Genomic DNA, 16275 nt, shown 5'->3' on the forward strand with positions numbered 1-16275 from the left:
TGTATTTTGGTAACTAATACCAGTTTTGCTGCTGTCTTTACTAATATGGAGAATGAGGCACAGAAGAATTCAGTCTGAGCCTCAGTTAGTCATTAGGTAGTGATGAATTTTTGTTGTTATTTTTAGTTATGGCTACTACTTTAACTTGAAATTCAGGAGACAAGCTATGTTCTAATCTGGAAAATCAGAATTCCATCTGTGAGCCAGATGCTTTGCTATGGAGGGAGTAGATGCAACATCAGAGATGAGTAAAAATAGTTTAGGAATCTCTTCTGCACCCATTTGAATCCTGCATCTTCTAGAGTCATTTAATAAGCCTACAGGCCACTCTGATGTTAAAACAACTTAGGAGTAACCTAATGAAACTATGGATAGGTGAACAGAGGGTTTTCCTTCTCCCTGACCCTCTGCAAAATGCTGTGCTAAGAGTCAGGTTAGGCATAGTGAAGAAAATTTCTATTGCTTTAGCTCTCTGGGGTTGCTGTTGTTTTTGAGTAGTCTTTGTGAACTGTTTCTGCTAATATTCTCAAATTTCAGTGGAAAAATCCAAAATCTCTTGTTCAGATGTCTGATACTGTACCTTCTTAGACCTTGAATGAATCATGAATTTTTCCGCATTTATAAAATGTCACCCCTGTGGTTTGTTATTATACATAGCCTGAACATTTCTGGTTTCTGTGATGCCAGCTTATCCACCTTTGCTGTGGACTGTTAGAGCTTTAGAAAACAAACCTTTAGCAGCTCTTGAACAGCAGATGCTTATTCTTTAATGGCATCTTGGCTTTCTTCAGAGATGTTAAAGATCCTAAAAGATCCAAAGCAATTTGCTAACCACTTTTCAGAATCTTCATCTCACTGGAATGCTGTGTTCTTTATTGAGAATCCAGTGAGTACTTATTAATAGTTGCTTCTGCTGACTCCAAACTAGGGATTACAGTAGTGTTCAGATATGGTGAACATTCCTCCCAGAATTTACCTTGTACAGTTGAATTTGGACAAGATCTCCCTGGACATCTACTGTTAAGCTTTTGCCACTGTTTTTCTCAACCGTCCCAGGACAGTATCTTCTCCAGTTCATAGCTGACAGGTTCTGTTCTGTTTTCCTTGGTCTCAAATTAAAAAAATAAATTAAAAAAAACCCAACCGAAAAAACCCAAACACACACTCACATGCCCCGTTACTATTTTGGAAATAGAACTTTGATTTGCAAAACATTTTTTGTTATTTTACTTTCCCTAAAAAAATCCAAACGTTTGCAGTATTGCTATGTTTAAGTCAGTGGAAAAAATTATTTAAAATTTGGAATGAGAGCTTTAAGCAGTCAGATTTACTGGTTATAGCACCATTCAGCTCACTAACAAAGTGCTCCATTTGGAACTAATCAGAGCTTTGTGATTTTTCTAGGCCAATTTGAAACTGCTTTGCTTTGATGTGCGACTGAATCAGATAGTATATGAGCTCAGTCAGTCAAGACATATGGGCTAAATTAATCTTCACCAAGTATAAAAAAATTAAATCTTTATGGAAAGAATTGGAGGTTATGTATAAACAAAATACAAATTTTAAACTGCACGCGATGTTTATTTTAAGGATAGTGGCAAGAAGGGAATACAAGATAGGAGGCAATATATTGTAACAAACTGCTTGTTTAGAGATTTTTTTCTGAGACCACGTGGTGATGTTCTTACTCTTTCAAGTACTGTAAGTGTTTATATTTGCTGATAGTCCTGAATATTTGGAACCTCGTTGTTTAGGATAACATTGTATTGCCTGAACATAATTTTCTAGCTTGCTCTGTGACTCAGTTGCTCTTCTGAAATCTCCCATCGCCAGGAGGATGGTGGTGTCATTGCTCAGTCCACTGGAACTTCCTCCCAGCAGCAATCCACTGGAGTGAGAGTTTAATGAGCTCCAGGAGAGAGGTGGTGTGAGATAAGCTTTGGTAAAGACTGACATTGGCAAGGAGACTTAAACTATTCCCCACCTCTCCCCAAGCTTAGAGTTTAATGGCTAGTCTTTCTAATAGGAAAGCCTAATAACGGAGGTTTTGTTATTGGTGGAAAGCTGTGCTGGAGAAGCATACGAGTAAATATTTTTTTCATTGAAAAGCAGACTAACAGTGCTGAAAAGGAAAGCAGGTAGTTGTAATCCTGCTTCCTCCCAACACTCTGCCTTTCTGGATTGATTCCTTTGCACATACAAGCTTTTTTTTATGGATGTGAAGTAGACAAAGTCTTTCACTTGTGCTGCTGGCTTAAACTGCATATAAATCCGTAAACATTGGTCTTAAAATGGAGCTTACAATAGGTAATTGTATAGAGTAGGGATGTGCTATTTTTGGCTTGCATTGTGTATTCTGATTGATGTCAATATGTAAGGCTAATGATAGGGTGAACAAAGTATTGTTTCAAGCATAAATGATTCTAACTCATGGCGCTGTGTCGAGTAAACAGTGTCTGAGTGAGACTTTTTCCTTACAGGGACCTGTAGTTGCTGGTATTGGTTGCTGTGAATCAAGAATAGTTTCTTTGGTTACGTAAAAATGCACATTTTCTCCTGTGATTTGTAAAAGGCTAAAATCCATGTTAAATTCTAATTACAGCTCTCCATACCAGGATTTCAGGTTGATTCAAAATGTGGCAATTGAAATTCAAGTAAGTTAGTAGGAGTGCTTTTGTTAGTCTTAGCTACCTCTTTAAAGCACACTTTCCTCTTAAGATACTTAAACCCTTGTGTTCAAGACTGCTAATGTAACTGTTCATCTACTTCTGCTTCTCATTACCTAGAAAACAAGAGAGTAATTGCCTTATTATGAGGTAGGCTTGAATGTTACAAGTAAGGTGGTTTTGTGTTGCTACATAATTGTGAATGCCTTTGTGGACAGCAGCTGAAGTGGGCAGCGTTCAGTTCCTCTTTTTCTATTGACTTATGTTTGTTTCTGTAGTTTCAAGTAATGGTGAAAATGTTTTCTTATGCTAAATGCAGTTTAGAAGGTATGTATTGGGTAATGAAGCCCATTCAGATGATGCAGCCTTCTGCTTGGGCATTTTTAGTGTGCAGTTTTTCATTGAAATATGATCATGATAGCAGGCTTTTAAATGGCAAAGACAAGAAATTGAGTTTTTTGATAAATTGGAATGAATTTATTGTAATCTGTGTGGAAATACTTTGAAATGCCTTGAGTCTCCATCTGTGTAGATAGGTGACTGTCACGGTTTAACCCCAGCTGGCCACCTAGCCCCATACAGCTGCTTGCTCGCTGCCCCTGCATCGGGATGGGGGAGAGAATCGGAAGAGTAAAAGTGAGAAAACTCGTGGGTTGAGATAAAGACAGTTTAATAGGTAAAGCAAAAGCCCTGCATGCAAGCAAAGCCAAACAAGGAATTCATTACCACTTCCCATTGGCAGGCAGGTGCTCAGCCATCGCCAGGACAGCAGGGCTCCATCGTGTGTAATGGTAACTTGGGAAGACAAACACCATTGCTCTGAACATTCCCCCATCCTTCTTACCCAGCTGTATATGCTGAGCATGGCATCGTATGCTATGGAATATCCCTTTGGTCAGTTGGGGTCAGCTGTCCTGGCTGTGTCCACTCCCAGCTCCTTGTGCCCCCCCCCACCCAGTCCCACCTACTCACTGGTTGGATGGTGTGAGAGACAGAAAAGCCCTTGGCTCTGTGTAAGGGCTGCTCAGCAGTAACTAACACATCCCTGAATTACCAATGCTGTTTCCAGCACAAATCCAAAATGTAGCCCCATACCAGCTACTATGAAGAAAATTAACTCTGTCCCAGCCAAAAACCAGCACGGTGACATAACATAAAAAGGATATTTTCCAAGATCCCTTTTCCCCTAGTCTTCTTGTTGAAAAGTTAAGAACTGCACTGTGGAGAGGTTAAGGGTCTTGCAATATCTCCACAATTGACTGCTGTGTGACTATTGTTTAAAAAAGAATTATACCTTAAGTAGCTTTTTAGATTAGCCAAGATAATCTAGATTTGTGAATAGCTGCTGACTAAAACAACTTCCCTGAACTGTTACTTGTGGAAAATCAGTAATAACACCCTTTGGTTTCTAAAGAAGCAAACTTCTCCTAACTGCCTTCAAAGTGGTTCTGCTCACTCTGGAAGAAGGTGTGATGTTTGTGCATTCCCTCAGTGTATTTTATTGGATTTTTGTGGTTGTTTTTTTTACTTTTCAGGTCACTCCAAGGTCCGAAACCCCCATCAGCAGCGTCAGTAACAGTTTGGAAAATGTACTACATACATCAACACATTCCATTGAGGAGTCGTTACCCAAGAGGCCTTCGGGGAAACACTCCAAAGGTGTGTCCTTTTCCGCATGCGTACTTCTAATGGGGGAACAAACTCATATCTCTTGATGGTGATTAGTGTTATTTTAATTGTGATTGGAGACTGGGATTTTGCTTTACTTGTGGGTTGGGTTGAGCAAAGGAAATCATAGAAAGGTTTTTGTGTAAATGTTAATGTATCGGTGAAAAATGCTCAGCAGCAGACAAGTATGCATATTCTTCTCTTGGGAAAATAAGCAAGACAGTCCCTTATGAGTTGAAATACCACCTTAGCTCTCATGAAGTACTATATTCTCAGAGTTGTTAATACAGCTGACGCTCTACCTTCCGTCCTCATAGTAGCAGGTTACTTCTTGGATGAACCATATGGTAATGAGTAGTGCTTTACTGGGGAGAAGAGAAGCCATTTAAAACAGCAGTTAAGCTTCCAGTTCCACGTTTCTCTTGTTTCCCAAGAACATAAGTGTAAGTGAGATGCTGAGGGAAGAGGAGTGGAAGACCGGAAAGAGCTTGCACCTTTCTCAGCATGTACGCACTCTGAATGTGGTTAAAAAATTAGTTTTATTTTTGTAATGCTATATCACATGCTGACCTGGTCAAAAACTGGGTTTAGCAAATTTTGAGTTGATAAGTATGCATTCCATTTCCACACTCCAGGCTATGATTACAAATATTAAAATGCCTAGGTTAAAATGTGACTAACAGTATTTTTGTTTAATGCATACAAAAAGTACTGTTAGGTGGGGGAAGTCTTTGAACTGTAAGCTGCTATTTGTGTAGAATGGCTTTTGTGAACTCTTTGTGGTATTTAGAAAAACAGCTCTACGGCAGAACAAATGCAGGGAAAATATACCATCACATTAGCAGCATTAGTATATTGCCTTCAAACATCATTACAAATATTGTCATGGACCATATCAATTTTTTTTTTTAATTTGGAATAGGTCTTCAGAGTTCTGTTTCCTTTTCTGCCACTGGCTTGCTGTATAACGTTGCAAGTAAAGTTTAGCACCATGTAAATGGTGATAAAGAATTTAAAAATACGTCTTTGCTCAGTGGAACTGATACAGATTGGAAAGGGTTAAATGTCCCAAGGAAATGTTCTTAGCTTGCCTCCACCAGACATCCTTTTCTTTGACATCCTCAACTATAATCCTAGTAGCTGTAAGTAACAATAATTTTTTACAGTGGAATAGTGCTGTAAGTAGCTATTTCTCCAGCTGTAAAAACCATCAGGGTAGAAGAAAATGCAGTACTAAGCAGAAGCATGGCTAAGTTTGTGGCTTTCATCTGATTAAAAATAGGACAGGGTTCAACACTGTTTTCATTTGTACTCTGTGATTGCTATTCCAGTACCATATATGCCAAGATTAGTCATGGTACACGGTGAAAATTAATTAGGTTTTCCTCTCATCTGGTTTTCTCTTATAGAATACCTGCTTAGTTTTCAGAGAATGTAGCTTTTTAATTTATAGATTCCCTTAGTGGTGGTTGGTAAAAGGAGTTTGTGGAACAAATGCAGTTTTCTTAGGAACTGATACTCTGCTTTCTGGTTCACCAGCAGCAAAGATTGTGTTGAGCTCTCCTTGATATATGATGATCTGTCTGGTAGGGAGTTCTGTCTCTTAAGATTGGAGCACAACTGAAGATGATTTGCCAGCCCAGAGCCACATTGCTCGCTTAGAGATTTCTGATTCTTGTGGCAAACAAACAAGTGTTAATTTAGCAGGACCAGCTAACTTTTTAAACTAGAGCATGTGAAATTCAGTCATGAGTGTATGGAACAGACAGGTTGCTTGGCCAGTTGTGTAATTCTTGTGTTGATACTTTCTAGTGAGTCTTGTTCCAGACAGCTTGAGAGGACAGGATTTCTTCTCACTTGTGGTCAGAAATAGTGAGCTGCCTAAGTTCATCGTTCTTCTCTTGGCAAAGTACTGGAGCTGGAAGTGTCTCAGTTAAAAAGGCTGTAGCTGAAACAGGAGAAAAATGCAAAAGCTCATGAAAGGTGCAGTATCCATGGTGCTTAGTTGGATTAGAGACAGTTTGTATTAATTCAGTGAATGGTTTTAATCCTGATTTGTAGAAATGTCAGTAATGTAACGTACTCTGTATATAGTTGAACAGTGAATGGGTTTGTAGTAGGCTTGGAGCTGAAAGCTATCAGTGGCTGTATTTTCCCTAATCCATGTTTTGAAACTAGCTTTTAGCATAAACTATTTCAAGTTTCTACACGGGAGAGACACGAGAAGAGTGGACTATATTGCTCAATGCTTTTAAACAAACTATGGTGAACGTCTGTATGCACTTGTGTTTGCATTAAGTGGTTAGCTGGAAACATTCATACATGCTTCATGTAGAGACTTGTCAAATACATAACCTCTGAATAATTTCACCACCCAGTCCTCACAGAATATTGCTGCCTTGGGAAATGAATTTATATATCATGTGTCACTGTGAGAAGTCCATAAACCTTTCCTTTGATCTCAGAGGCCCAGCTAACCATGAGAATGTCATCAGGCACTGGGACACTGCATTCATGCTGTAATGCCCAAGTTGGAGTGGTGACCAGCAGGGGCAATCGTGGTTATTTAGCAAAATTCACTCATTTTCCTATGCTTGTTCTTCAGTCTCAGCTAAAGCCCCTTCTCCCTTCTGCATGTATCAGTGCTTGAAGCAGGGTAGACTAAGAAGGACATTTCTGCAGAGAAAAAGTTGTGACACTAGGAAGATCCTGTACCTGTTGACATAAAGCGCAGATACCCGAAATGCTTATCTGGACTCTTCTGTTGTAAAATAGTTGCCTTGTGCAAAGTTTAGAAAAAAACACGGAATGAGTATTGACCTAGAAGGATGTGGACCTCTTTTGAAGTCTAATAGCTGTAACATGCACTATAAATTGTGTTTTTCAATCATATTTTTTGATTAGTGGTTTAGGATCGTTCACATCTGTGAAAAGTTTGGAAGTTGTTTTAACTGGATGTGACTTGAGGAAGTGGAGACTTTCCCTGTTTTCAGGGACTGTCTGTTGTGCTTATAAGCTGCAGACAGGCTTATTTACAGATTTTTAAGGTATTGACAGATCTCACTGGTCAAGGAGAAGAGAGGTAAACACAGATGGATTCTTGTGTTACATGTCACTGAGATTCCGAGAGAAATCTGTTGCTAGATCTTTTTTCCACTGTTTGTAGAACGCAGTCAGGTTTTAACTATGGTTTTAACGCTGATCGGAACAAAACTACCAAATTCAAATGAAGGTTGGGCACTTTTTGCGTACCGTGTGTGGGTTTAGTGCCACACTGTCTTCCTGGTTGTTGCTCTAAGCTTTTTTTTCTGCAATGCTACAAGAATTGAACCAGTGCAACTATAGCTGCAGAAGGTGTCAGAAATGTTGATTCTAGTTTTGATGAGATTTCATGCTTGCCTGATAGGTACCTACTTTAGCAACAGTGTAGTGGTGGTCCCTTCTCTAGGCCGGTTGTGTTTCCCAGCACAACACCAACAAAGTCCACAAACTTACTTGGAGGGATTCTGTTAAAGGCACTGATGTTGATTGTTTCAAATTTAGGATTTTACCCTACATTTTTGGGGGAGTTACCTTCAGAACGTTTTCCCAGCAGCAAGTCACCCAGGTGGTTAAAGGTCACTGGTTAAAAGTAGTATATTCACTAGCAGCCTTTGTTTTGTAGGCAGTCCTGTGCAGGTGGCTAAGAGAAATTCTGTTGTTACGCCAAAGTCCAGAAGGAGCGATCTGAGCTATGGGAAGTCCCATTCACAAAGCTGATTTCTAACAAGCCTATGGACGTGGAGTTGTTCTGACCTTGTGTGGCAATTCCCAAAGGGCGGTAGTTACGGCTGTCAATGCTGAATGAAAAATTCAGCTTATTTTGTATTTTTCTAAAAAAGCAATAGGAATTTCCCATACACCAGGGATGTTATTGGTTACTTTTCCTGTAAAGTTCCAAGCAGAATGATTTGGCCATTAAGGGGGATAGCACTGTAGGCAAGTACTACTTTGTGCATGTGACATATTTTAGCAATGTATTAAACATGGTCAGTGACCACAGCATATTTTCCAAAAGCACAGTGGAATAAAGTACATTAGACCAGATGTTGAAGTACAGAACAAAAGAATCTTTATAATAAAGGCAGTGCAAGTTGCAAAACATTACAGTATGAAGACTGCATCTTCATACCATAATTTCTCATAATACTGAGTAAAATTTTGATTTGTCACAGCCTCTGTTTTAAATTTTCTGCAGTGGAAGTTCTGTGTTGGTATTTATAAGATGCTTATTACTGCTGTGAGGCTTTGCAGGTGGCACTTACCACTGTTTTCCTTCATAAAGCAGTCTGGAAGATGGTTTCCTCGACTGAGCAAGTCTAATTTTCTGCGAAGTGACAAAAATCCCCCTGTTTTTGTGTTTCCTGTATATTTATCTTGCCTTTCCGCTGTTGCCACACAAAACCTCAAAATTGTTTCCAAGCCAGTCTGATTTCAAATGAAGCAACTGTTGAAATATGATCCTTATATAGTGAAGCTGAATCACAATTCTTGCAACACATGCGTCTAATGATAGGCACAAACTGCTTTCTGTGGACAGAGAGGAGTAAAGCTTTTTGAAGTAAAATGGGTGCAGTAGGCTTTACTCCACAGTATGTACTCCATTTAGTACTCCTGCTGAGCACAGTAAAGCTTCTTGCTTAATTGAAGGTATGCTGCTAGTCCACATACAGGGTCCTGCAAAGCCTCGACAGTGTCCCAGGCTAGAACAGCACATGACTTAGTGGAGAAAAGGAGCTGCAGTCTGTGGACGTGAGGAAAAACAAACTGCAGAGAAAACTCATCCCAGTAATATATTGATTTAATTTTGGATTAATATTAAGATGTAAAATACATCCTTGTCTGCAGTAATCCTGTTGACCTCAGGTAGGTTAAGCTGATTGTTAATGTGCAGCAAGCTTTGGTATCTAAATTATTTCATTACAGTAGGCAGCAGAAATGTGTGGTATAAGCTATCCAGAACTTCTAACCACTATTTTTGCTACCCAATTTATTTTTCTTGGCAAAATGTATTTGTATGGTCTTGCACCTTTTTTGTCTCCCACTTTTGACGCATCCTTTTCCCCAAGAAACTAGACTGCAGGAGCTCTCTTAGTTAATGGCAATCAACAGTCTTTTCATCCTGAAATGTTTGACACCAGTTGTTCAGTCTGAAGGCAAGGAGAAAATAGAGAGGGAGAATAGCTCTGAAATCCTTTTGGCTAAGAGTCCAGACTTTAGTGCCTTGTTCTGCATTAGTTGTGTAGCTGGATTATTCTATTTTTAAGTAAATACATCATCTCCAACAATATTGGGTCAACTACTGTTAGGGTAGGGCTTAAAGAAATATTTAGGCTATGATAAACCTTCAGGAAAAATCTTCCTCTACCAACTGTATATAATATTTCAGCTGTTTGTATATGCCTTTGTCCATTTTATCTCTGAAGTAGAACTCTGCTTCTCAACTTCAGCAATGGAGATTGCTAGATCAGACACAAGGCATTGCATTCCTGGCTTACTGTCTCTAATATACTAGTGGGTTTATGAGTATCAAGTATTTAGAGTTAATTCTAGAAACCAAATCCAAGGATTAGTGTACTTAAAAAAAATAATAATGTTTTGATGTTGCATATTTTCCCCTGTGCTAGAAGATTATTGTATATTAAGACATTTCTTGAAGCCTGTATGTTGCATAAATCATGCAGCAGCTTGTCTTATGTAGTTGGAGTGCAGTTAAGGCTGGAGGTTTAATTTTGCAATGAAGACAATAGTCATGAGTCTTTAGTTTTTAAAATAAAATAAAACAAACCCCACTGCATTTCCTAACAAGTTTTACTGATTGTCCTTATATAGACAGGCATAGATGCCCATTTTATGTCCCCAAAGCCAGAGGCCAAGTTAAGAGCTCACCCTTCGGCTGTGTCAGAGCTGGCAGTAGAGTTCCACGCTCCTGAGGCTGCACCTGGACTCCGGCAAATTTATGTTGTTAACTGTTAATAAGCTAACTTTTATACTCTCTAGAGGTTGGAGTCTGTATTTCTCTGGTGTCCTCGTTACCTCCCTTTCCACATAACAAGACTTGTCAGGAGTGATCTGGGATTGCTGTGACAAGATACAAAGGGAGAGGAGGGGAGAGCCAGCATGAGGATTCGTCTGACTGAATGAAAAGTAGACTTCTGATCTGCCTACTCATGCAATAATTGTCATAACGTTTTTGTGCAAGTATTTAGAGGTGCTCCTTACTTGAATTTGTAATTCATGGCCTAGACTCCTTCTCAAGGGCAGCCCTTTGTGGTTCACAGGCACTTTGCATGAAGACTAAAAGGTCTACTACCCCTTGGCCAAGAGCTGCAGGGAGCTGGCTTCAGTGGAAAGTCATGCTGTATATGTTTACCAGCGACTCTTGCGTATTAGAGACTGTCATATGAACTCGAGCATTTCCTATAAGCAGTTTTAATTGTGTATATACCATGCGCCTCCTTGTCATGTATTCACTTAAAATAATGTTTATATCAAGTATGTACCCAAGGGCATTTTGTTGAAGCTGCTGAGTGGCCCATTCTCTTGAGTCTTGTTTGGACTTCTTCCTTGGCTTCCCTCCATAAAGGTGATGGAATCTCTGTGTTTGGGTAGCTCTGTCATGCTGTAGCTTATTAAACCTTGAGCCTGTTGATGAAATTCACATGAATTTGGCAAGAGGTATTTGGGAGTTTTTCATTTACAGTAGTGTCCGGATAGAAGAGACTCATTCATGCTTGCATCAAGAGGAGCGGTAAGAACAGTTCAGGCCTTTATCCCGTTTTGTTTGCCCAGCCGCTCACGGTGGTAGCTTTTTGTGGACCAGAGGCAACACGTGCTGATTGTTGCCCAGATCAGGACAGTCCTGTGCATGTCACTGTAGGGATGCAAGACTGAACTGGCGTTCTGCAGAAGTAAATGGGTGTGCAAGAGGCAGGTGTCTTGCTGTGGTACTTGTGCCTAAGGAAGGGAGGTAGCTGGTTATGTGTGCATGTTTAGGGAATGTGTGGGAAGGTTGAGAAAATTCAAGGTAGATGTGGTAGATAAGGAAAGTAGTATTGTCATAGGTCTGTTGTAGGGGATATGAGGCTGGAGTCTGCAGAAAAGACATACAGCATAGGTCCATGGGAAATAAGGCTTTATTTTGCTAATTACTAATTCATCTTGCTTTTATTTATTATTACAAAGACTTGTTCTGAATTTGTGTACTGGGCAATATAATTTTCTTATTAAGCATTAGAAAATGACCAGCTTTCTGCTGAAGTAAGGTTTGACAATGAAGCACTTGATTCTGGAGTACTCTGAAACCTGTTCAATTTGGCTTTAGTGGGAGTTGGATGATAGTTCCATTTATAATGAATTAGAATCAAGCTACTCTGAAAAATAAAAATGCTAAGAATAGCGTGCTGGTAGATTCAGCCATGCCAAGGAGTTTATCTCGCTGTAATGCATTCCTCAGGCAGATTCCTGATCACAGAATCGTATAATAGGATGGTTTGGGTTGGAAGGGACCTTAAAGACCATCGAGTTCCACAGCCCCTGCCATGGGCAGGGACACCTTCCACTAGCCCAGGTTGCTCCAAGCCCAGTCCAGCCTGGCCTTGGACACTTCCAGGGATCTTGGATAATGACAGTGTAGTTGTCAGTGTCTTAACATGGGATGATAAACTCGTATTTAATACTATTTGCCTTTTTTCATGGCTCTCCTGAAGCACAGGAGGCAACACTTAGGCATGTATATTCCCAGGAGAACTCTTGTATTGCTACTTCATGTCTGTGAAGTGCTGGAAACACATGCTATGGCACATTAGTTGTTAATGCAGATGAATTTAATAGCCATTACCTCAACAGCTATGGAAGCAATAGCATGACCTTCTGCCAGTAATGGAAACAACATAAGCAACTTGAGCTTTTTAATTAAAATTGCATTAAAACTGCAAAACCAGTTTTTCCTCAAATCTGTAGGTAATGGCTTAATGCAGTACATCTTCTGAAAAAATGTCGCAGAGTCAGAATAAAATGAGTTGTGAAAACTTTGCCTGATGCACATCTTGGTGGAACTAATGCTTAAACCTGCATTTATACAGAAAAGCCTTTATAAGGCGAGGGTGGGGGGAGAGGAAATTTGAAATGTCAACACTTATTGAAGGATAGAAAACATGTCATGCAGGACTTAAGAAAAAACTTGAAGAAACTTTCAAGAAAAAACAAGGGTGAACATTAACTGCTGAATCTTGTCTCCTGGCAATTCCTGCTGCAGCTTGATGGCAAATAGCTCACTAGGACTGGACATTTCTTTGTCTGCTGCTTGAAGATTGAGCGAGGGATGTGTGAAATGTTCAGAAATGTTCAGCTGTTCATTGCATCTCTTTAGAACTTAACACCCTTTAACATCTGGAAATGTCTGTTTTGAAATAACCCATTTCATTGCCATGTTAAACAGAGGTATACAAGAGTTTAAAATAAATGGCTTGCTTACCCTATCTAGGCTTATGTTTCCCCTAAACTAAACTGGACAAAGAAAAATCGCTTTAAAGAAGAAAACGGGAGTGATTCACATGTGTTCCTCAAAAGCCATAATGTCCTTGCAGTCTTTTTTTTTTTTTTTACATACTGTCACAAGTGTACTACTGACTAAATGGTAATTTTCATATGTATAGCATACTTAAGAAGCTTTCATAGCTGGTTAGTTGTTAGCTGGTAGATGTTCTTTCCCTTCCCTTGTCAGTTTATTGTTAAATCTCCCATTTTCCAAAGCGTGTTTTTCACTTTCATATACCTTTACATTTAGATTAGTCCTTTTCTCCAAAAGGTGGCTCCCTGAGGGTAATAGGCTTAAAGAACAATAATTTTATTGATAGGTAGCTGGAGTTTTTACAGGTAGCTGCATATACAAGTCAGAAATGTTGTCATCCCTCCCAGATTTTTTAGGTCCAGATCTGAAAATTAATGAGAACTTGAAGTAAATCTTAGGTTTCTTGCCTGATTTTTTTTTTTTTTTTTGATGTCAGCATTAGGATTCTTACACTGAGGCTTTTTCTCTGCAAACATGGGAGGCTGGCAATTTTTGAAAGTATCCGACTATAGTGATTGTATAGTCATTGTAGGACTTGAGATAGCATGAGGTGAACTGGTGCTATTGGGAATTGGAAACAATAAATTCTGGTTTCAAGTAGGGCAGTAAGTCACAGGAGGAGATGCGTTATTGTTAGTACTGATCACTGACATGACATATTGGTCTGGTTTGAAAATGAGGAGGTGGGTGGAGAGGAAGGATGAGAACATGTCACAGAAAAAAAGTTGTTTACTTTGCCAGCAATTTTCTTTGCTTCCCCTGCTACTACAGCAAACGCTTCTCTACTCTGCTTCCCTTCTTTCTAATCTGGAAGTGACCTTATTTAGTAAATGACAACACTTTATTTCCATGGAAGTGATCATGATTTCTCACATTTGGTATCTGGCACAAGGGAACAGATGGACTGCAAAGAAGAAAACGAATGTAATAATACATAGCTAGTTGAAGAGACCTTTTGCAAATGGAAATGGTAACTCATGAGTCTTAACTGCAGGACATGTGCAGTGAGAGGGGAGGAAACTGGTCATGTTTTTTTAAACGGCATTCTCCTGCACTTTGACTGCTAGCTGATGCCAGCCTTGATTCACAGGTCAGAAGACAGTGATTCTTTTTTTTAATACCTTTTTTGACTGCACATTCAAACTCAGAAGGAGTTAGTGCCTAGTGTCCTTTGAGGATCGCTGTGCAAGAGCTACCAATTCTTGTGTTCTAGATATGGCACCTTGTGATTTACTGTAGTCTTGTTTATATATCCGTCCAGCTAGGGTAGTTCTTGCTTCACATCAGGGCTGGCTTAATGTTTGTAGAGCTGTCTGAGGACAAAACCTCGGGTTTATATCAAAATGTTTGGGACTTTTCTAATTGGTGGTCACAAATGTTTTTCAGAACACTCTGTAGACAGAAGCAAGTTCCTACCCTTTGTTTTGCTTGAATAGTTAGATATTATTTCTTAAATTCTACGTGCCTTCACTGTTTTAGATCTCCTTTTGCTAATAACCAAACAAGGAAATGGTGCTATTAATATTTGGGGTTATTATAAAGAGAATCAAAATGAAGAAAAACTGAAGCTGACAACAGTCAAAGCAATGAAATTCTGTGTATTAATTACATTTTATTTGGGGTTGGTTAAAGAAAGTTGGATTCTTCTGTTTAATGCGGGTTTAAAGTAGTTTTCATCAACTGCATCGGCTGAAAAATGCCAGAGCAGAGCCAGATATTGAGACCTGGATTAAGAGATTTGACAGCTGTATGGGTAATGAAAGCATCTACCGTTGTTTGTGCGTTGATGCTAAGAAGGAAATTGAGAATAAAATCTCATTTGGGGATTGCAGATAGTGGAAACTGGGAGGAGTTTAGGGGGTTGCACTACCCCAGACGTGCATATAGCAGGGTATCTTGTACTTTCCTTCAGCATTTGATGCTGGTGGCCCTGATCCGTACGGTATATCTGTTGCTGTGCGCCACACAAGTAGAGGAGGACACAAATAGTCAGCTTTGGCATTGTTAAGGTGCTTTGTCAGATTTCATTTCTAGTGGCATTTTCTCTTGCTCTTTTATGCTGGAAAGTCGTAGGCTGTAATTATGCAAAACAATGGTTTTGATTAAAGTAAATTTTGTTTCTCAGGTGCACGGAAGTGCTAAGCTAAAAAGTTAACGTTTCATTTGCTTTCTCAGTTGTTCTTTTATCTCACTGGAAGAAAAAGCAGTGCACTTGCTGTGCTGCGTTACTTCATTGCCTGGAGTGGATGCATTTCATCAGTGTATGGTGCAGATGCTATTTTTAACAGTAACTCAAAGGGGTAGCCCTGCTAAAATTACATCATTAATATACACAGCTGAAAGGAAATGGCATAAAACACAACAGTGTTAGAAGATTATTGTGTTTTCCACTTCTGTGGATGAATTATTCAATGTGTATCAATCAAGCAGACATACAGTTGGACCACCACATTCGCAAAGGATTCAGGCTGTTTTCTTGGAAACAGTCCTGTGGAAGAGTGTAGTAAGTGAACTTTGCAAAAACAGTATGTATGAAATGGATATTAGTGGCTTGGGAAGCTCAATGTTTGTGCTCCTTCCTGTCCCTGTTAAATAGTTCAGGGATTTGCTAATACCCTACTATTGAAAAAGATGGTGGGGAGCTAGAGCTTTGAACTTTAGTTTTGCTAGAAGTGTGTTTTGTTTCATTCTGTACTACGTGCTGAAGAATGTGGTGGCGAGTGTGGAGATTCAAAGCCTCAAAGATTTTGAGGGTTTTAGTGGATGGGGTTTGGTTTTGTTTTCTGTTCTTTTTACTTCAGTTCCTGGGCATTCTAACTGCCTTGGCAAATACTAAAAATCTACTTTGGTCCTCTCTTCCCTCTTGTATTTGCTTCATAGATGTGTTACAGAAACAGTTGTCTAGTAGTTCTGTAGTATCTCAAAATAAGCTTAAATGCTGAACTAGAACTTTATTCTGCCTCTTTGAATTACTGGTCAGATCTTGTCTGGGATCCAGAATGAAGGAGCTGTGATTTATACAAAAGTATAAAAGGGAACAAGAATATTAAAGCCTGAGACCAGCGACCTGAAAATGTACAAGGACATAACTTCCAACAAAAGGAGAACCTCACAGAAGTGGTTGTGCAGAAGGATGTTTGTTTCTCACTGAACTAAGCACCTGAATGCATTTGTGGCTCTTGGCAAGACTGTATGTACTCAAGGTTTTGCCTATTCTAGATTAGTCCCTTATTCTGGTGTTTTTATGTAGTATGTTAACAGAATATTTTTTCATTGTTAACAAGGTTTTCATGCTATAATCCTTTAGGGGGAAAAAAATTGAAGCTGGTA

At 39.3% G+C, this 16275-nt stretch overlaps 1 protein-coding gene across 1 annotated transcript in view; it reads left to right on the top strand.

The window, feature by feature from the left end:
- Positions 1-16275, top strand: part of ZCCHC14 (zinc finger CCHC-type containing 14) — a 63010-nt gene that overhangs the window by 15219 nt on the left and 31516 nt on the right. The window contains exon 2 of the mRNA XM_080410676.1: positions 4202-4325. Coding sequence (XP_080266802.1) covers positions 4202-4325 — 124 coding nt within the window. The remainder of the gene's footprint in view (positions 1-4201; positions 4326-16275) is intronic.

This window comes from Falco punctatus, assembly GCF_963210335.1.
Source record: "Falco punctatus genome assembly, chromosome: 14".
Classification (NCBI taxonomy): domain Eukaryota; kingdom Metazoa; phylum Chordata; class Aves; order Falconiformes; family Falconidae; genus Falco; species Falco punctatus.